This window comes from Mauremys reevesii, linkage group 18, assembly GCF_016161935.1.
Source record: "Mauremys reevesii isolate NIE-2019 linkage group 18, ASM1616193v1, whole genome shotgun sequence".
Taxonomy (NCBI): Eukaryota; Metazoa; Chordata; order Testudines; family Geoemydidae; genus Mauremys; species Mauremys reevesii.
In genome coordinates this window covers 7,943,786-7,965,053 of record NC_052640.1, presented here as the reverse complement: position 1 = coordinate 7,965,053, position 21,268 = coordinate 7,943,786, and the positions used below count along the sequence as shown (strand labels likewise).

Genomic DNA, 21,268 nt, shown 5'->3' with positions numbered 1-21,268 from the left:
ACTGCAGAAGGGTCAGGTCAAGGGAGAATCAGGCCCACAAAGAGCTAGGCCAAGAATTGTGTGTTCTGCAAAGTTTGACAAGCATTCGAGGGGTTAGTGTAAACACAATTATCTCCAAATCCTGCAGCAAAGTTTCAGGGACAGTCAGGCATCAATTTGCAAAGTGCTGGATGAGGGGGTTTAGCTGTGTGACTCCTGTTGACTTTGATGAGAATTGCGCAGCCAAGCTTTATGTGCCACTTTGAAAATATGAGGTAAAAAGCATATAATTCTATGCCTGAGGTTTTCTGGCCCTGTGCTAATGGAGTACAGCACAAATCAGTTGTTTAAACAATAGTCCTCCCACTCTGGGCTCCACTGCCATAGCTTGAGATGCATTTGGAGCTGAAAGTGAAACTTCAGAACATCCAGATAATTTGTTTAACAGTAGATCAGGCATCAGCCATGGTTATTCCTATTGGACCAGGCTCCTCATGTAGTGGTTAGTGGGTAGAACAAGGGAGTGGAGCTCAGAGACTTGAGTTGTAGTGCCCGTTGTGTGACCTTACACAAATTGTTTAACCTCTGTGACTTAGTTTCTCCACCTATAAAATGGAGATCATACCTACCTTCCTTTGTAAAGCACTAATGAACAGAAAGCTGTTATAGGCCCGATTCTGTACCATGTAAGCCAATGGGAAGATTCCATTCAAAAGGAACAGGATTGGGCCCCATCTGGTTGTAAAATATTAGTAGAAATTATAACAGTGTTACAGCCTTCTCAGAGTGACAGTCTTACAATGGAAATGCCATGTCATGTGAAAGATCCAGCACGGTGCTTAATTCCAGTTGCAGAACCCACTAGAAAGGGCAGTCGGCCACATTCTGATCAATTACACTCATATACATCTGGAATAATTTTAACTGAATATGCCACAGGTTTACTGTGGATTAATTTAAGGATAATTCTGTTGTGATTAAATTGATCCATTGTCTGAATGAGTTTTAGCATCACAGATTGATGTTTCTGAGACTTTTTAAAATTTATTTTTAAAATGTAGCCTTCTGAATCTGAGTGGACATTTATTTTTCATTGCCATCTCTTTGCAAACAGAAAACCAGGTAATTATTATCTGGTTTTATTTTTATTAAAACTCTCAGTTGCTGCAGTCTATATTAACCTTCAACCTCTGATCAGACCAAACTGATGGTCCGACAGAAAATGTATTTAGTATATAAAATCATTGAGAGGAACACCTCCTTCACTTTATTAGGAGAATTTGCATAGAAAATTGAAAAAAAAAAGTTTTATAACTTATTAGCAGATATTGCCCACCACTCAAATTAATTGGAAAAATTATATTAAATTTAAAAAAAATTACAGATTGTCTAATCTCCCATAAAAAAACATCCCAGCCACCCTAAAACAAATCCAACTATTTTTATCCTTTTAAGAATGCCCATTCAACATTTCCCCACACCCCTGGCTCCCCCCTTTTAACAAGTTACAGGATAAGATTTCAACCCAAAAGTTCTGCCAAAAGTTTCTGAAGTTCATTTAAAAACCAATGTTATTTAAAAAAAAACACCCTCTATTGTTTGCTCTTTAAAAATAAAAATGACCCCCCAATCCTCCAGTAAATAAAAATCTAAAGTGCTGTGGGTGAGGAGGACTGGCTGTGAGAGACGCGTGAATTCCTTTTCTCCTCTAAAGTTTTTGGATCCATGTCTCCTAATGATGTATGGATGATATATTGCATTGTGGGTGTCAATATAAGTGACGGCCATATTTGCCGGTGCTGCTACCGCTGTAAACAACCCAAAGTGTCTGGGAGACACAGAGACGCTCCACTGAATGTCAGGACATTTTTATTTCTTGCATTTGCCATGTCTCTAGGAATGTCTTACAAGCCCAACTTGAACGCCCACCTCCCCGGGACTTCCATCAACCAGGGTAAGTCTCCGATTGCAACTGGAGGGCAAGTTTTCCAGCCCTTTTTGGAGGCACAAAAAGAGCGCCGTGGTGCAGCGCGAATACCTGGGGAAAGCCCCAGACTGTAGTTTTTGTCCAGTTCTATACGTAGGGTCAGATCCTCGGAGCTGATTCATATCCGCCATTATTACTAATCACCCACAGCGCGGCGCTTCCCAAGGAGCAAACTTCGGCTCCCCCCGCTCCCGCCCCGGGCCCCGGGGCGCTGCGCCCCGCCTGGCGCCCAGGTGCCGGCCGCCTCCGCGCGGCGCCGCTCCGCTGGTGGCTCCTTTGATCCGGCCGTTCGCTTTCCTCCATGATCGCCTCCCCGGGGCTGCTGATTGATCTGGATCAGGAATATTCTGTTCGCGGCTCAGCCGCGACCGCTGCTGGCCAGACGCTGCAAGTGCCTGTGTGTGGCGAGGCAGCCCCGCTCTCTGCTGCTCGGGGCTGGGTCCCCCCCTTTCTCCAGGGCTGCGCCCCAGAGCGACTTTGAAACAGCCCCCCCCGATCTGAAATGGCCCCCTCTCCATCAGGGTTTGTCCTCAGGGGAGAGTCCTTCAAAGTGCCGGAGTCTGGAGGAGATTAGTCTGTGCTGGATAAGTCTTCCTCTGCCAGCATGAGAGTCAGTTAGGGGCTTTGGAGAGCTTAATTTTTGTTAAAGAGCCTCCTTTTTTTCCCCCCCGTCTGTGTTTATTTTTATTCCCCATCTTCCCCTCCCCCTTGCAAAGTGACTCAGATGGATTGAACTTTTTTTATTTTCAAAGGTAACCGTCATTTTTTAAAATTTTAATTTCTGCGGTGAACTTTGCTGGGTGTGCGCGTGAAAGAGCGTGCATGGGTAATTCAGAAAATTCGGAATAAAGCAGCCGCAATTCATTCCCTGTGGGATATTTTCAGGAGATCCCCCTATCTCTGCACGCCGATGGGTATTAAAACAAAAAATGGAGAAGTTGTCTTTAACCGTTCTGGTCTTAACAGCTCGCTCGCACATATGGTGTCTACAGGTCTGACATCAAAATATCAACAGGAAGAAATGTGACTTTATAAAAAAAAAAAAAAGAAAGAAAGGCAGAGAGAGAAGTTTTGGTGTTTTAGAAGGGAGTGGAAATATACTTCAGTGGTTTTGCCGCACTGTCTGTGATTCTGTTCCTGGGGTATTAATTACATGTACCCCAAAGAAGCTACAATGAGTGGCAATTATAGCGGATCTCACTTTGCTGCAAGGAATTGTCACCAACTGATAGAGAAGAAAGATATGAACTGTAGCCTTGATCCTGCAAACACCTACACATGAGAATAGCTTGAAGCATGTGAGTAGCTGACTTAAATGGGTACTCAGGTGTGTACAATTAAGCATGCATGTAAGTATCTGCAGGATCATGGCCTGAGGTCAGCTTGCTACTTTTTAAAAAAAAGCCAGGAAAAAGGCATGTTCCTGACTTCAGATTCTTGTGACATACTAAAGCAGTGTCACCAGAAAGAACCAAGCGATGGAACTGTTCCTTTTTGTCCCTCACTACAGCCAGTGTCTCATTCTCTAAAATACCTCCATAGAAGAGCAGGGACATTGAGCTTTTTGTTTTGATTTTTGGCTTACGTCATGGAGCGAGGGGAAAACACAAGGCTAACTGCACATCAGATGAAAGCAACGGCTAAGACCATAGCAAACATGTTACTGAGCTATTGATTTAAGTAACTCTGAAAGTTCTTTGTGATTTTTTTTTTTTGCTGTCATTGTTCTGTCTGTATGCTCTCTAATGATCCATGCCATGATTCAAGCTTTACATTTCTTTCATTCAGTTTGTCCTCCTTTTTAGTGGTTTTTCAGCAGTCCCCTGTGAGGCTTCTGTGATCCCCGAACTTGTGCTTGCTGGGGTCATGTCATCCTTAACACCCACAGACTCTTAGCAATGAAAAATATTTTAATCGGTATCCAAAATGGGCTCTCTCTTTCTCTCGATCTCCTGCCATTATTCCTCATTCACCAGCCCTTCCTCTAGCTAGTGGCAATGCCAGCATGATGGCCTGAGGCCAAGGGAGTTAGACAAAGCAGTCCTTGCAGGGGCACACACTGCATTCAGAGTGATATGACTGCAAATGGCTTCCCTCCTTGCTGGACCCTAATTCTGAGTTTCAGGAGGTTCCTTCTCTCTTGTGTTTAAATTAAATGCCACCAGCTCAGCTAGAAGTGGAATTCCTGGGTTTGCTTCCAAACCTGGGGTTAGAGCATCCCTTTCCTTTGAATCCTGTAGAGGGTCTGAATGCAGGACATCTGTCCCTTTGGCCTGAAATCAGCTCTGCAGAAGCTGCTCTGCGGGAACTTGGAGTGATTGGGGCTCAGTGGTTTGAGGGGATGTGGCCAGCTTGGGGTATCTATATAATAATGCCAATGCTCTGTGCTGCAGGGTTTTTGGTGCAAGTGGGACTAGAAGGGCTGTGGTCCATGTTTCTGAAGTCTGTGTCTTCACTGCACAGTTAACTTGTGTTATCTAGGCTCTGGTTAATTCCTCTCCACTTAGTCTAGTTCAAGTGAGAGTGGCCACTCTACAAAATAACAGGTGAGCTACCCAGAGTGGTTCTATTAGCAGCTGATGAGTTGTACTAACCTGAGCTGCAGACTATACCACCAGGCAGGGCAGCCACCACCAGCTAAAAGGTCACCACCCTGGGGTTTGTGTGTGTGGATGGGTCTCGAATTAGGGACAATGCTCAGGTTATAAACCAAGTTACTTGTGCAGTGAAGGCAAACCCTGAGAGAGAGGAGAGTTGCCATAGGGGCAGGAAGGGCTGCAAAGAGTTAATGGGAGATCTGTGGGGATTCCCTGCAGATCTTGGGATGGCTACGTAAGTAAAGTCGGTCTACTCCACAGGTGGTTTAAACCCCCTCCCCAGCTATATAGTACTGTGGGCACTCCAGGGGCCTGATTCTCCACTGCCTTGCAGCGTTGTCATTTACACTAGTTCAAAGAGAGAGTTATTTGCTTCCAAAGTGGAATTTTACACTGGCTCTGAACTTGCTTTGCCCAGCTGTGAGTGATGACGCAAAGCTCAGGGCATTGAGGGTTTAGGCCCCATGTGATTAAACTTGCAGTGTTTTTCCAGGTATCTGTAGTCTTCCCATGGGACTTTCCACTCTGGAGCCTGGGCTCTTGTGGTGTAACAGTCAGTGCTGGTCCTGTGTTTCTAAACCAGCCACTCACAGACATATTCTTAATCTCAAACACAAAACCTTCCATTTTTTAAGGTCCTTTTTATTATCTCACTCACTTTTTTTGTTTTGCTTTGTTTGTTTAAACAGGGTTAGAGCCATTATGGTTGTATTTTGTTTGCACACCAACATCTTTAATAATTTCACCTGGAATCTGCACAGCTCTGGGAATGGTATTTGCAAGGGGCATACTGTATCAGTCTTTTATTATTATTATTATTATTTTTGACGGCTTAACAAAATGCTAAGATCAGAGTGAAGTTTTAAAACTTCCATGTGTAAAATCAAATTCCAGCAGATTATTATAATGTTAAAATAGTAGGCTGCATCCCGGCTCCACATTCTTCAACAGCAACCCTTTAAACAGAAAAAATATTGTAACCTAGGACTTCCGTAGTTCTCACTGTGCCTGCAGTGTCACCACTCAAACTTCACAGTGATTGAGATTCTCTGGCTCCAGAATCACAAGTACCTCCCGCCACTTGAGCCAAAAGAGAATCTCCATTATCTGGTATCAGTATAGTAGGGGCACAACACAGCTGAGAGTTCTGATTCCAGCCAGAAGAGGGCAGTAGAACATATGCACGCTAGCTAGTCTCTTATGTCCAATAATATGTTCCATTATTAATATTAAGGCTCTGACTCAGCTCCATAAACAAACTGCTTCCTTAACGTTCTTTATGTAATGATATTCAACATGATCCTGTTGTCCGTATTCAGGTTTTATGGAGTGGGGGAGTCTATTGTGCCACAGCAGTGCAGAAAATGAAGTACTCTGTTAAGATAGCAGTTTGTGGAAGCTTTTACATACTAAACTATGCTAGACACAAGGAGTAATTTGTGGGCATTATGAGAGCTTTAACATTGGTTTTCCAGATTTACTTTTTTTTTTTTTAAATCTCTCTTGTCTTGGATTCACTCTTTCAAAGATTCACAATGGCATTGTTTTTATGACTGTAATTCAATTTGCTAAAATTTAATACAGCGCTTGCTCACTCTTCACTGGAAGTCCAAGTCACATTAAAAATAGTCTGAAAAGAACTGAGCTAAACATGCTGATTAGTTTACTTTTTCCAGATGTAACTCGCCTGGTCCTTTATCAAATGAGTGCTACCTTCCCCCCTCCCACCCAAAAAAATAGGAATGGATAATGGCAGGGGGACACTGACAGGTATTTTTCGCAGTTTTCAGCAAAAAAAGGTGTGGAATTTACAAAACTGAATATGAATTACCTTTGTCTATGTATAAAATGTTAAAGCTTAAAAGAGGTTCTTTGGCTGTTGCAGAAGAGTAACTTAGCATTTTTTGTTTGTTTTTGTTTTTAAGGAAATCGCCTGATTCTCATTTGGCTTCCATTTACACCAAAGCCCATTTCCAGGCTCTGGCAATGTAAAGGGGATTTAAAGTGGGTGTAAATATAAAGTAAATAGATATAATGAATGTCTCATTTACACTGTGAGAGCACTGGAAAGGGGACTTTCTAAAGGGGATCAGTCCCAATATTTTCTATGAAAATGGCTTTTTTATTGTTTGTTTAAATATTCAGTGGGACTGGAGTGTTTAGGGGAATTGGTAATGGGACACTGAGTGTTTCACTGCTAGGTTGGCAGTGCCTGGTGCGGCAATAGGATCTGCCTGCATAGACACTGATGCCTATGTGGCATCTTAATGATTAAAATAATGGAACTGTCAGACTGGAAGGGACCTTGAACCAATTTCTAGTCCAACTGTTCACACTGAGTCAGGACCAAGTAAACCTAGACCATCCCTGACAGGTGTTTGTCCAACCTGTTCTTAGACACTTCCAATGATGGGGATTCCACAACCTCCCTTGGAAGCATATTTCAAAGATTAACTACCCTTATAGTTAGAAAGCTTTTCCTAATAACTAACCTAAATCTCCCTTGATGCAGATTAAGCCCATTACTTCTTGTCCTACCTTCAGTGGACATGGAGAACAATAGATCGACATCTTCTTTTTATAATATCCCTGAACAGATTTGAAGACTGTTAGCAAGTCCCCTCTCAGTCCTCTTTTCTTAAGACTAACCATGCTTTGCACTTGTCTTCATTAAATTTAATCTTGTTGATTTCAGACCAATTCTCCAGTTTGTCCTGATGGTTTTGAGTTTTAATCCTGTCTTCCAAAGTGCTAGTAACCCCTCCCAGCCTGAAGTTATCCACACATTTTATAATCATACTCTTCACTTCACTAGCCAAGTCATTAATGAAAATATTGAATAATGCCAGACCCAGAACTAGACCCTACTAGATACGCCCTCCCAGTTTGACAGTGAACTATTGATAACTACTCTCTGAGTATGGTCTAGCAATCAGTTTTGCACCCACATTATAGTAATTTTATCAAGACTACATTTCCCTAATTTGCTTTTAAGAACATGTGGGGCTGTCAAAAGCTGTAGTAAAACCAAGATACATCGCATCTACACCTTCCCCCCATCCACTAAGCTAGTAACCCTGTCAAAAAAGGAAATGAGGTTGGTGTGGCATTATTCATTCTTGACAAATCCGTATTGGCTGTTACGTATAACCCTATTATCCTCTAGGCGCTTACAATTTGATTGTTTAATAATGTTCCAGTATCTTTCCAGGTATCAAAGTTAGGTTGACTGGTCTATAATTCCCTGGTTTCTCTTGGTTCCCCTTTTGAAAGATAGGTACCATGTTTGCCTTTCTCCACCTGTCCTCCATGCGATTGCAGTGAAATTTTGTATAAATGAAGCCAAGATGTTTTGAGTGATAAGAATTCATGTTCTTTCCTTCTAAGTTTGAACATTAAAACCACGATTCAGACTGATGTGATTGTAAAATGGCCAGATTCCACAAACTGGGCCTGGCATCTGGGGTGAAATCCTGGCCCCATTGATTTCTCTCTTTGTGGGTAGTCACTTGCACCTGTGCCATGGGGCTGTGGAATTCCACACAATCAAAAAGGCAGCAGTTTGCCCAGAGTACAAGGCAGTGGAGGAATTTACCCAATGATCTTAATTCTGCTCTCACTTAAACCAGGTTTACATGGCTGTGACACCAATAAGTTCAATAGAATTATTTCCAATTTACATTGGTGGTTTTGAGAGTAGAATCAGGCCTATATGTTCATTACACAATCTTAGTTGGGCAAATGTGTTAAACTCACAATTAATCCACTTGTATTAAAAATGCAATTTAAGATGAACTGGCTTTTTCATAGGGCTGAGAGTTCTGTGTGGGGTTTTGTTCTTAAGAAAAAGCTTTTATTTTCTGCTCTACTTAGAAATATCAGGTTTTGCCTTGATTGATTGATTGATTAATTGCCAGAGGATTCTATGGATGACTAGACAAGTGGAGGGATTTGACATCACAAGAAAATGACAGCTTAGCAACTGAGAGAGGAGTAGGGTTTTATTCAGACTGTTTCAGATGTGTTTTTTAACACCTGTTTTTGCTCAAATGCTTGACAAACACTTGGGATAAAAGCATTTTGTGAAAAATTCAGACCTCTTGCAGAGGCACTGTGGGATAATTGTATGGATTTTCTCCAGCAAGCACCAAAATGTTCACAGATTTTGTACCAGTATAAATACTTTAGTTAAAATAATAAAATCACCCCCCTAAGTAAATAGTTATACTTGTAGGACCCCTAGTGTGGACACAATTATACTGGAATAAATGTTCCTTATATTTGTATATTTTTTTTCCCTTTCCCATACAGGAATAACTACACTGCTATAAGCATCTGTAACTCTATGCAAGTGGAGGTGGGGGTGTTGTACCACTTTAGCTACTTCTGTGTAATTAAAACAGTACAACTTTTGAGTGTAGACAAGGCCGCAGTTAAGCAGCACAGTAGGTTTGGATGTGATAAACGTGTCACATGGTTGTGTGGTGACAAAAGCTGCCACCATGTGGCTGTAACTGTCTGTGGGTGTTGTAAGCACATCAGATGAGAGTGCCTTGACCTGGCTACAGAAACGCAGTTTACTTTGCAGCATGCACAGGGTTTTGTGAGCTCTCCAAGCACAACCTGACTTCCCATCCACTTCACTTGCTGGCAACAGCAGTAGATTTAAAAATACAAATTCTCCTCAACCAGACGAGTGAAACCAGAGAGAATTGGAGGAGCAGCTCTGCAGGAAGGAAGAGGAGTTAAAGGCAGGGCAGCTGAGTGGGAGGCAGATAGTGCTCCATCCAGCTCCTACTGCAGTCAGTGGAAAGTTCCTGTTGCCTTCAGTGGGAGCTGGATTGGGCACATAGGGCCTGATTCCAGGCCCACTGAAGTCTATGGGATCTTTCCATTTACTTGAATTTCACTGGGTGTTGAATCAGGTTGAGAGAGAGCAGCTGGAGGTAAGTTGGGGGGCTGGAAGGGGGAGGATTGGGAGTAAATGTGAAAAGCCATTCCAAGAGTGCAGCTGAATCTTGAGAAGAGGGGATGTCTGAGTCTGAGGAGCGCAACTAGCATCTGCCATTCCTCCAGAGGCTCTGGTGACAGTTGTACTCCAGCATTAGTCTCTCTTTGCGATATTGCTAACTGCCAGCATTCAAAAGTAATGAGTCAGGCCCCAAAATCATGAGATTGTCCCTTAAAATCATGAGAATTAGAAAAAAATACATTTGGGGTTCTTGTTTGATATGTGGTTTCTGAATCTTCGGGGGCACCCGGGTCACATTTTCAAGCTTTTTTCCTGCAGTCAAGAGAAACTGAAACTTAAATTCTTCTCTCTTTGAACTTCTCTAAAAATTGCTAAAAATTTCTCTTTTTAAAAAATATGGAAGTGGAGATTCTCACGTGGTCACTTTGCTCCAGCACTTGGAGCATTAAGAAGAACATCAAATAGCGCAAGGCTTGTGATAAATCCATGAGTGTTGTCGGCAGTGTTTACGTCTAAAGCTAGATAAATCAGCATGCCTATCATCTTGTCACCCACACCTCCTTTATCAATATCAGCATGGATTGGCTACCAGCTTAGGGTTAGGCAACGTGTATCCCAAAATCGCCACCATCAGACCTTACACCCTTCGGTGAAGGTCAGCAGCCTTGACCTCAGTTGGATTAACCAGGGGAGTGAATTTGAGTTGTCCCTGCCCCTGCTACTCTCCCCTTTACCTCCACATGGATAGTGAGAACATACTGCTCCAGGTCCCAGATGTTCAGGTCTAGAGTCTGACTCCAGCTTGCCTCATCCCTGGTGCTGGCAGAGGGAGAAAGCTGCTCAGGTAGCCTGGACAGATGCCATATAGCGCTCTGCAGATCTCATTGGCACTTTGGATCAGCCCAGGGCTGATGCCAGAGAAAGACGACATCCAAACACCGTGCTGGATCTTTTACCCTCTTCTATGCAGTACAGTCATTTTGACCTCTTGACCTGGTCTCCTGTGACTTAGGATGCCACTTGGGGCTCACTGGCCTGGTTTTGCTGCTCATTATAATGACAGGGTCCAGCAAATATAATATGAAATCTATTAAATGCTTAGATACACAAATGTATTTTGGATTAACTAAGTAAAAAAGTCTAAGACCCAAGGCCCTTCCAGGGGATTAATGGGAGAGTTGTGAGGCTGAGAAAAGGCCAAGGTCCGTTACCCCTCAGCAGACATTAATTCTCAGGAAATACCCTGCACTCAAGCTCGTTATCAGGATCACAACCGCATTTTAAATAAATACAAAAATTTGATTTTCTTTTTATTGTGCCAAGTCCCACACACTCCTCCACTCCCTCTGGGAATGACTGGCAGGTGTCTGACATGGGCGCTTGCAGCGCATGGAGAACTGGTATCACAGCCAAGCTAAATCCCCTTCTTTGTTCTCTGTGCCTGCTGCTACTGATAAAGTGGTTGGCGCATGGCATTATGTCTTATTACATTTTTGATGCAGACTGCAAAGAAACAGGTAAACTCACCATGGTTACCGCTACTTGTCATTCGGCAGGACATTCTTTGCTCTGTAATGGCCTCTAGTGTCTGCATCACAGCTTTGCATATGCTGTGGGTAAAGTAGACAATACAGTGTCCCTGGCTGCTCCAGTGCCAAAATTCCATTGATCTGGTTATTAATGAGAAGTGATGCACTTGGTGTGACTAAAATCCCAGTGCCAGTTCTTTTCCCATAGCTCTCTGACAGGATCAGTCTTTTAGTAAATTCTCCTTAGTGGTTGTAGACTTTTCCCTTTAATGCTAATTCAGCCACTGTCAGAATCTGCAGCTACTCTATACTGCAATGCCATATTGTTGTCAGCGTCCAGATCTGTGAAACTTTCTCATGCAGCACCTTGCTGTGGTGTCACTGCTTTGTCTCCATGCATCAGGCACCTGATGGTTTTTGTTCTTATCTGTACGCTCCTTATATTGTAATCTTGACTTCTATCCAGACTGGGAACGTGACATAGTTCAAATTAACATGGTCTAAGCAGGAGATCAATGAAATGTCTGGTCTGTATTGTTGTTAAAAGCAGCCAGCTGAAACAAATAATTTTAGTTGTCTTCTACTTTTTTTTTTTGTTACTTCATAACCAATAGGAAAGATGTGGTGGCTAGTTGCTAGGACAGGTGACTGGAGTCTGGACTCCTGAATGTCTTGTCCTTGTTAACTGATTCAGGGCTTGACCCTGTAAATGCCTTTCCGCCCAGGTGGTGTCCTTATTACTGCAAGCAGTTCCACAGACTTCAGTTAGACTTTTCAGAATCACCTGGTGGAAAGCATTCACAGGATTGGGCCCATACTTTGTGACTGTAGGGAAAGACACTTAACCTACTTATGCCCAGTTTTCTTTTCTGTAAAATGGGCATAATCATACTCCCCTTCCTTACAGCATGCTGGGCTAATTAATGGTTGTAAAGCATTATGAGACCCTTGGAGGAAAGGTGCTACTTCCTGCAAAGTAGCATCATGGATGTCTGTTTGACAACATTATTACAGATTTTTGAAATGTTGGGTAAAATGTGGATATAAAAATATTGCAAGTGTAAGTGTGTCCTGAGACAACCACCCACATTACAGTGTAAGAATTGAGAACGTTAAGGTGGACCATCATTAGGAAAAAGGTATGTTTGTATCTCATGTTAGCAACCCTTTCAAGACAAGGCAGTCTGTAATTTTTCAAACAAATTAGCAGATTGAGCTAAAGGTTAAAGGGGAGATGAGTCTTCAACTCAAGCAGCTGACTCATGAAAAAGCTACAGCCCACCTTGTCTTCACTCAGATTTTATCTCGCATTAGCTAACTCAAGTTAAGAACACCTTCCTTTTTGTAGTGAAGACCAGGCCATCATGGTTCCCTGTGATTGCTATAGAAGCACAAAATTAGGAAGATTAGAGTCATGGTTCCATCATGCACTCAATAGCACTTCTTAGAGCGTGATCTCTGCTTCCTCTGGTGGTGTCCTTGCAAAAATAAATAAGAGTCAGGAGTAAAACACTAAACAGAACAAAATGACTCTCACAATGTCAAATCCTTTTCATTTGTATTTCATTTAAATTCCAAATAGGGCCACGGACATGGGAAGGGAGCGGGTGGGAGAAGCCTTGGAATTTTCAGGGAAGGTGTTTGTAGAGAAAGGAGCTGGTGTGTCTGAGAGGCTGCAGAGAAAGCCTGGACAGAGGGAAGCTACCGTGGGAGCAGGAACATTTAAAGAGGAAGAGGAGAGAAAGAACAGCTGAACATGACGATATAAATCCCCCTTAGGTCAGATTCTGCAACCCCTACTTGGGCAGAACTCCCAAGAAGGTTATGAAAACAAGCAGCAGGATCGGGACCCTTACATGCCTTTTTATGTTTTAAATGGTGCATTTTCCTGAAAAGGATGATAGACGGTGACTGAGGAGGCTGTTTCAGTGGGCAGAGGAAGTGAGATCAATAGGTGCCATTAGCAGACTCGGTGTGGACAGAGGTTGAGCCCTTAAATCAGCAATGCACAACGCTGGATCTGTCTATTGTGTGCGTCTCCTTTAACTGGTGATTGTGGCCCTCGAGGAAAAGGGGGAAGTGATCTGATGTTTCTGCCCCCCCTCCCCCCCATTTTGAATGTTAGAAACTGATTAAGGAATCTGTTCAGATTCTCCTCTACCGGGGCAGATCTTTGACAGATAACACTGGCAAAACCCGTTAAATGAGGTCCTGTAACTCTTGGTTAATGTAAAAAGCCACATTAACTTATGGAATAATAAAGGACACAAAAGGTTTTGGGTTTATTTGGGGGAAGCGTAGGAGAAATGTTCCTGTGCAGTATGAGTAACTCACCTTGAACTCCTTCAGGAAAAGGCACTTTCTGAAAGATTGCATCAAGTATAGCAGTTATCTTATGAGGAACCTATTATTTTAAAAATAATCAAGATGGAACATTAAGTAGATAATTACCTCTGTTACTTTACGATCCATGCCAGATTTATTGACCCTAGAAGTAATGTCTGTCAGTATTTACCTAAGGGGACCATAAAGCTTGATAGTGCCAAAAGTAAATATATGTTCGTAATAAAAATGTTCTGTCAGTGCAGTTTAACTTCACTCTGAAGTCTGATGATCTCGTGAAATATCAGACTTAGTAACACAAAAGTGATGTTATATTAGTGATCTCTTTCCTTGGTTTATTTGCATAGCCCAATCCTACTGGTTAAAAATGTTTGACATCACACAAGAGATGAATGTGATGAACAATATTCACTGCTGATGTCACACAATGAATAGTTGTGGTGTAGGCTCAAATAGCTTTTAGGGTGATTTGCATTGCAAATATGATGACTATTTGAATTGTAAAATTATAGCCATATTTAAAGTAAGTCTACAGAACATTTGATTTTATATAGTGTTGAATTTTTAACAGTACAAATGATATAACCAGGCTTGGCAGAACTTAATTTTGACTTTTTCAGTGTTTATTTTTGAGCATTTTTTTCTATTAATGATTTAAATATTCACAGTTGTGCAGAATGATGGGGAGTGGGGTCAGACAGTAGACGCTAAGGTTCAGAAAGTTTAAACTTTATAACTGTTAAAACACAAATTGTCAAAATATATCAAGTAAATATCCTTAAATCAGACTCTTAAGTTCTCAAGCAGCTTTTTTCTTACTTTGCCTATCTGTAAATTGTGATTATTCTCAATGGGAGAATTTTTGTCATGGGTTTGTGTGGTTTTGGTGAAATTATCATTTACTGACATTTACCAATTACAAATCTAATCCTTCCAAGTCTAGATATATCTGTAATGTTATGGCCTGCACTTCTTTCACTTGTACAGTGCACACTACAGGATGGTTACTTTAACTGTCTGTACTGTTTGCAGTGAACAGTGTGACTCCTGAGTTAGTGATCTGGCAAAAAATGTTGACAGGTAAATGTTTGTTTAAAAACATCACCACCTCACTGAATTATGCCCCAATGGGTATTGACTAATTCATCCTTAGATAATAAATCTTGCTTTCCTATTTTTTCTTCCTCAAAAGCTGGAAGTGTTCACTCTCCCTCCACAAGTATGGCAACCTCTGCACAATACAGACAGCTTATAAATGATTATGGACCCCCGTCTCTAGGCTATACACAAGGGATGCAGGTAAAATTCCAATTTTTTAAAATTGTATTGGTGACAAGGTTTGAGCAGTAGTATGAATTGTGGCATGTAGACTGATGTGACCCTCCCTTGCTTTGAAATGAAACATAAATGGCAGACAGATTCATCACATGCATCCTGGTTTCATATTAAACTAACTGTAGTGCTCACTGGGGGTTATAGAATCATGTGTAAGTCTGAAAGGGACTTCAAGAGGTCGTTTAATCCATCCTCCCATGCTGAGGCAGGGTATTTAATAACTAACCGTGAGTCCTTGCCCTTCTGACCACTGGTGAACCATGATGTGAGTTGTGTTCAAAGACAAAGGCACAGGTATAAAACGATCAAAGATTATAATTTGATGGTAAAGGCTGCACCAAACAGGACTCTATTAGTATGACTTTTAAAATACAAAATAATATTTAATAGTAAATATATCTGTAAATTAAGACTTACCCCAGCAAAAGAGTTATAAAATGCATGATCCAAACCTTCCTGTTGGCTGCTACAAGAATCTAACTGGTCAACTTTTGTGGAGTGGCTTCTACCATTTAACAGGGAGAAGGAGGCCTTCTCTGGACAGCTTTCTTTGTATCTCTCTCTCACTGACTCCACCTATTTTAACATACTTGAAAACATGTCTGGTCAGTTTTTGCCTGTACTACCACTTAAAATTAGAATGAATGGAGGGAAAGAGAGATGAACTTGTGCATTGTGCTAGTTAATGATTTGCTGTACTGTTCTGATGAAATGTTAAAAGGTCCCAGCCCTGCAGTCAGATCTGCCATGATAGATCCTTGCAACTGCATGGTACCTCCTCATATCCGATTGCAGGAGCAGGGGCTAATGCAGCATTGTGTTTAAAATCCTGTAAAACTATGAACTTGATGCATTTAGTGCAAGTGACCATGATCAACTGGGGCACATTATGAAACAGATTCTTATGATTGTTTTAATCTATTATTTTTTGCCATGTATAATTGATTAATTTATTTCAAACTGCAGGGTACCAGCAGCAGTCAAGTACCACAAAGCAAATATGCAGAACTTCTAGCTATCATAGAAGAATTAGGAAAAGAAATTAGACCTACATATGCTGGAAGTAAAAGTGCCATGGAGAGGCTAAAACGAGGTAATTGTTTTTATAGAATAGACAATGTTTTTGATCCATTATTTATAAACAGGGGCGGCTCTAGACCTTTCGCCGCCCCAAGCATGGCGTCATGCTGCGGGGGGCGCTCTGCTGGTCGCCTGTCCCGCGGCTCTGGTGGATCTCCCGCAGGCATGCCTGTGGAGGGTCCACTGGTCCCGCGGCTTCTGTGGAGGTCCACCGAAGCCACGGGACCAGCGGACCCTCCGCAGGCAAGCCGCCAAAGGCACCCTGCCTGCCGCCCTCCTGGCGACCGGCAGAGCGCCCCCTGCGGCATGCCGCCCCAAGCACGCGCTTGGCGTGCTGGGGCCTGGAGCCGCCCGTTTACAAACCATTTCCCCACATCCCTTACTTCAGAGCTGGGGGAACTCTTACAGCTGGCTTGACTTAGTGTGTTTAGCTGAGTTGCTTGTTTAACATGGCTTAGCAATCGCCCGTTCACTTCCTATGTGACAACCGATGACTGAATGTATTTCATGTGCACAGAGGGGTGTAACTTGCACCTTCTTCCAGCCCCCTCACTATGTACATAACATCAACGTAGGCTCCCAAAAGACTCACTTAGAATCCCCTAAACTAGACTCCAAACCATGTACCAAAGTGTCACTTATACGTCACTTTTCCAGCTGGCCCACTTCATCTTAACTGAATGTATCTTTGCTTGAAGAGATTCTACGCTGTGGTAACTTGCATATTGAGGGGCCAGTAGAGAGGCATGTGGGGGAGGGGGAACAAATGGGAGCCTAACACTGAACTAGCCAGCATCTTCCTCTGTCACACGAATTCCTGCTCCTCTGTTTGTAAATTCCACCTGTTTAGACATCAATAAGCAGATGTAAGTAGATCTAAGGGAGCCTGAAGCTACTAGAGTCTAAGGGCCCAGTTCAGTTCCTTTTGGCCAGCAAAAGGGGGTGGTAAGTATCCTTTCCTCTTGGCTGGGGAAATCACTGCATGCCTACAGCTGGTGTAGCCACCTCACCATCCCATGCAGGAGGCATGTCAGGGACCTTCCTGAAGTGCTGCTGGAGTGACCCATGAGGGCCATGGGCAGTTGGGTGCAAGGGAGTTCCCCAAGCTGCTCTATCCTGTGCCAGAGGCTAAAATGGTCTCTGATTAGCCCAGCAGCTGGGTGGTGCAAAGGTGGCATTAAGCCAGATATACTTAAGGCCCAACTATTAAGGGGAGAGTAATATATCTGCCACCGTGTGCAGTAAAATGAATAGTAGCTGTTCTTGGAAGGCATGTGATAACATCTGCTGCTAAGAGTGGTAAAGTGGAATCTGGGCTGACAAATCAATGTTGCAGGAGTCTCTCTATTGCACTGGCTGAACCAGTGTCAAAATAAATCAAGAATGGCAATAGGCTAACGAGAAGGACGTAGCAGAGACCTGGAAAAGTTCAGACTGTCAGCACGAACAATTGCTTGCTGAACAGTTGCTAGATTAAAGTTGTGCTTTCCTACATTACAGTGAGTATGTATTTATATAGGCATCATGGATATCAGCCAATTTTTCTGACATCTTCTGACTCAAAAACTTGCCCACTCAATAGCGGAGGAGGTTCCTACGAGGAGGAATTAAGTGTGTGTGTGGGGAGCATACAGTAGTATGATGGGGCAGGTCTGGGGGAATCTTGCAGGTGTCCCACACAGGAGCGGGAAGGTATCTGCTCTCTGGAGCATCCCTCCTGCAGGAGACTTGTGTCTCGTGCTCCACCAGCTTAAAAGCCACACAGGCGATCAAGCTGCAGTATAAACTGGGCACCTTGCCACATAAAATCTAATGTGCTGCTTTGAGTCCATATCTGTGCATACTATAGGTACAGGCACCAATTTCCTAGTGTGCATATATATATTTAACCCTTTGAAAATCCTTGTATCCCTAAATTTTCTAGTGTAATTATTTAATGGGCAATTATTTCTTTGGGTGCAATCACTGGCTGTTGCTCTGTGCCCTTGAAGCTTCCAGGCTGGCAGTTCTTCAGAGGCAACGTACTTTGAGTTTGATGAGGTTAAGCATCTCCCGCTGCTCAACAGCAACTCCTCCACCCAGTTAAGGAGCAGTAGTGGTGAGCTCTGAGCAGAAACCAAACTATTCTCTCTTGCCCTGAAACCTTGGTGCCAGAGTGTAGTGCTGTCTGCCCTGGGCAAGTCATGCCAAAATCTCCCTTGGACCGAACACAGGCTCAGACTCCACTGGTGTGAACTTTGGTAGCACTAATCTAGATCTGCCACTAGTGTTCTAAGTACCAAGGCTGGGACTTAAGCTGCTTTTGAAAATTCTAGTTCATGTCAACTAGACCTGAGCAAGGTTAGACAACATGGTGCTTAAAATGATGGCCTATCTATGCTAGCACTCTGTGTTGTTAACACTGGAAGAGCTTAGACTTTGACTTTCAAGGTGACAGTTATGGGTCTGAGTTGAGAGACACCTTCTCGAAGAGAAAGTTACTCAATGGACAGATCAGGCTTTTTGATTAGATTATTTTTAGCAGATTTTCAAATTACAATTATGCAAAATCTTAATTAAAAAAAAAAAAGATTTGCAGTTTAAAATAGGCCTGAGCTGCAAAGTTTAGATCCATCACTGAATGTGGAACTTAAGTTTACAGGTGCCTGGATTCAGGATTTTGGTCAGGACACATTTTTAACTGAAGTTTAACACAATGGTCCCTTCTGGCATTAATCTGCGAAAAGATGCCAGTTAGGAGAACCAAACTCACTTGCTTTAATTGCAGTTGGGATGCTGGGGGATGCTACTGCTGCTGCCGCCTTAGTTATGGTACATTGCTGCACCCTTGCAAGCTATTCTAGGACAGAAACATTAAACCACGTTTTTGAATTTCAACTGTCACCTAATCTGATGCTTTCAAAAAAAATCTGCTGTTCTTTTGCAGGCATCATTCATGCTAGAGGATTAGTTCGGGAATGCTTGGCTGAGACTGAACGGAATGCAAGATCCTAGCCTACTAATTAAGTTACAAGACTTTCCATCTCTTTATGAAGAAAAATGTAATACTTATTCCTTTTGAAACATGCAGATGAATCTTTTTATTTTGAATGTTTTACCCCTTTTTTTTGCCCTTATGAAAATGTACAGTTAAAAATGAGAAGATTTTTCAATTTACTGAGGGTTTGCATTTTTTTTAGATGTTAAACTCCCCAAATTCTTTCTAAAAGGTTAAGACTAAAACTGCATGCAGAGGAATGTTTTCTCTCCCACAGACTATACTTAAGTTCCTTTCTTATCCAGCCACAGTCTCTTTTTTTTTTTTATTTCTTTGACTATATTCACTTAACCCCACATGGTCAATCTTTCAACCTTTGACATAAGCTCTAAGGATTTTTTTTTTAAATAACTGCACTGGTAGCATGTTTTACCTAGTAGTCGGCTATTCTTACAGTTTGCCACACAGCATAGATCCCGCTTAGAAATAACCCTTTTTTTGCATAAGCATTTGCATGATTGTTAGTGCTTTGGAGTCCATTTAAAGTGCATGAGTTATAAATACAGAAGATAGAGCAACCTAACAAACAATAACAAGGTCCCAGAAAACTAATTTTCACCCTAAGGCTGAAGATTTCAATTGTAAGTTTGCCAAAAAAAACAAAATTCTGGATAAATTACTAAAACTGTTATTTGCATCTTTGTATGTATTTATTACTTGCTGTAATAAAGCTTATTTTCATTAACAATTTGTATTAAACCTGTATGTACAGTCCCTTTAATCAACCTTATGTTAAAAGTGCAAAAGACCTCAGTAGAGAGGCCAACATTTAACCTTCATGCAGGATCCTCAAGTCCAGGAACAGACCAGGGAACAGTGCTGCAGACTGCTGGAGATGTTCCAGCCATAGCACGGGCCTGATGCAGTTAATCTCTGCAGGAAGCAGGTAAGGCTGCTTGCTGGCTCCATTACTACTAATAAAAAGCAACGTGCGGGGGATGAAAGATACTGTAAAGTTCAAGGGATGTGATTTGACTCCTTGTAAAAAAAAAAAAAAAACCCCACCACCACCACTCCATTAAGATGGAAGATCACCTCTTTCCCTTGTGATTTTAAATCAACATCTTTAATAAAATGGAGTAGATGCTCCCTATTCAAATAAAGTGGAGGAAATTTTAACAGACTAAAGACCCTTTCTGAGGTGAAACTATTCAAGTGTAATATGATACAGTAAAGACAATGGCATAACACTGGTATTCAGTTGCATCAAAATTCTGCAAAGTAAACTAAGCAAAACTGGACAATGAAACCCAAAGAAAGGGATATTTATCACTGCAAACTATGGATGTTAGGGGATAATAGTTTTGGGAAAGGGACACTTTGCATAAGAATGGTTCAGATGAGTGAACTCACCAAAGTTGCTTTCAACCTACAGTATCTCCACATCTTTGTCTGATAGTTATCACATCTTTCTTCAATTGACAAAAATGTAATGTCTAAAAACTAGGGCTGTCAAATCATTTAAAAAAGATAGTTTTAATCGCACTGTTAAATGATATCAAATATTTAATAAATTTAAATTGATATTCTGTTTTTCTACAATTTCAAATATTGATTTCAATTACAACAGACTACAAAGTGTACAGTGCTCACTTTATATTTTTGAATAATTGCACTGTAAAAAACAAAAGAATAGTATTTTCAATTCACCTTCTACAAGTACTGTAATGCAATCTTTATCGTGAAAGTGCAACTTACAAATGTAGATTTTTTTTACATACTTGCATTCAAACAAAACAATGTAAAACTTTAGAGCCTACAAGTCCACTCAGTCCTACTTCTTGTTCAGCCAATTACTAAGACAAATGAGTTTGTTTACATTTATGGAAGATAATACTGCCCACTTCTTATTACAGTGTCATCTGAAAGTGAGAACAGGCATTCGCAAGGCACTGTTGTAGCCAGTGTTGCAACGTATTTACATGCCAGATATGCTAAACATTTGTATGCCCCTTCATACTTTGGCCACCATTCCAGAGGACGTGTTTCCATGCTGATGATGAGTTCTGCTCAATAATGATCCAAAGCAGTGCAGACTGATGCACCTTCATTTTCATCATCTGAGTCAGATGGCACCAACAAAAATTGTTTTTGTTTTTTTGGTGGTTCGGGTTCTGTAGTTTCTGCGTCGGAGTATTGCTCTTTTAAAACTTCTGACAGCATGTTCCACGCCTCTTCCCTCTCAGATTCTGGAAGGCACTTCAGATTCTTAAACCTTGGGTCGAGTGCTGTAGCTATCTTTAAAAAATTGGTACTTTCTTTGCATTTTGTCAAATCCACAGTGAAAGTGTTCTTAAAAATCTAACATGCTGGGTTGTCATCGGAGACTGCCATAACATGAAATAAATGGCAGAATGCAGATAAAACCATGGAGCAGGAGACATACAATTTCCACCCAAGGAATTCAGT

At 41.8% G+C, this 21,268-nt stretch overlaps 1 protein-coding gene across 5 annotated transcripts; it reads left to right on the top strand.

Annotated features, from left to right (window-relative positions):
- Positions 1-1,725: 1,725 nt before the first annotated feature.
- Positions 1,726-19,541, top strand: CDK2AP1 (cyclin dependent kinase 2 associated protein 1). Of its 5 annotated transcripts, XM_039504458.1 has the most exons (5): positions 13,895-13,930; positions 14,395-14,487; positions 14,600-14,706; positions 15,709-15,835; positions 18,749-19,541. In XM_039504458.1, exons 2-5 carry the CDS (start codon positions 14,478-14,480, stop codon positions 18,814-18,816), a joined length of 312 nt encoding a protein of 103 aa, XP_039360392.1. In that variant the 5' UTR covers positions 13,895-13,930; positions 14,395-14,477; the 3' UTR covers positions 18,817-19,541. The 5 variants fall into 5 exon arrangements, with proteins under 5 accessions (XP_039360391.1, XP_039360395.1, XP_039360394.1 ...); XM_039504457.1 differs by lacking the exons at positions 13,895-13,930; positions 14,395-14,487 and adding an exon at positions 1,726-1,933; XM_039504461.1 differs by lacking the exons at positions 13,895-13,930; positions 14,395-14,487 and adding an exon at positions 3,166-3,264.
- Positions 19,542-21,268: the final 1,727 nt, after the last annotated feature.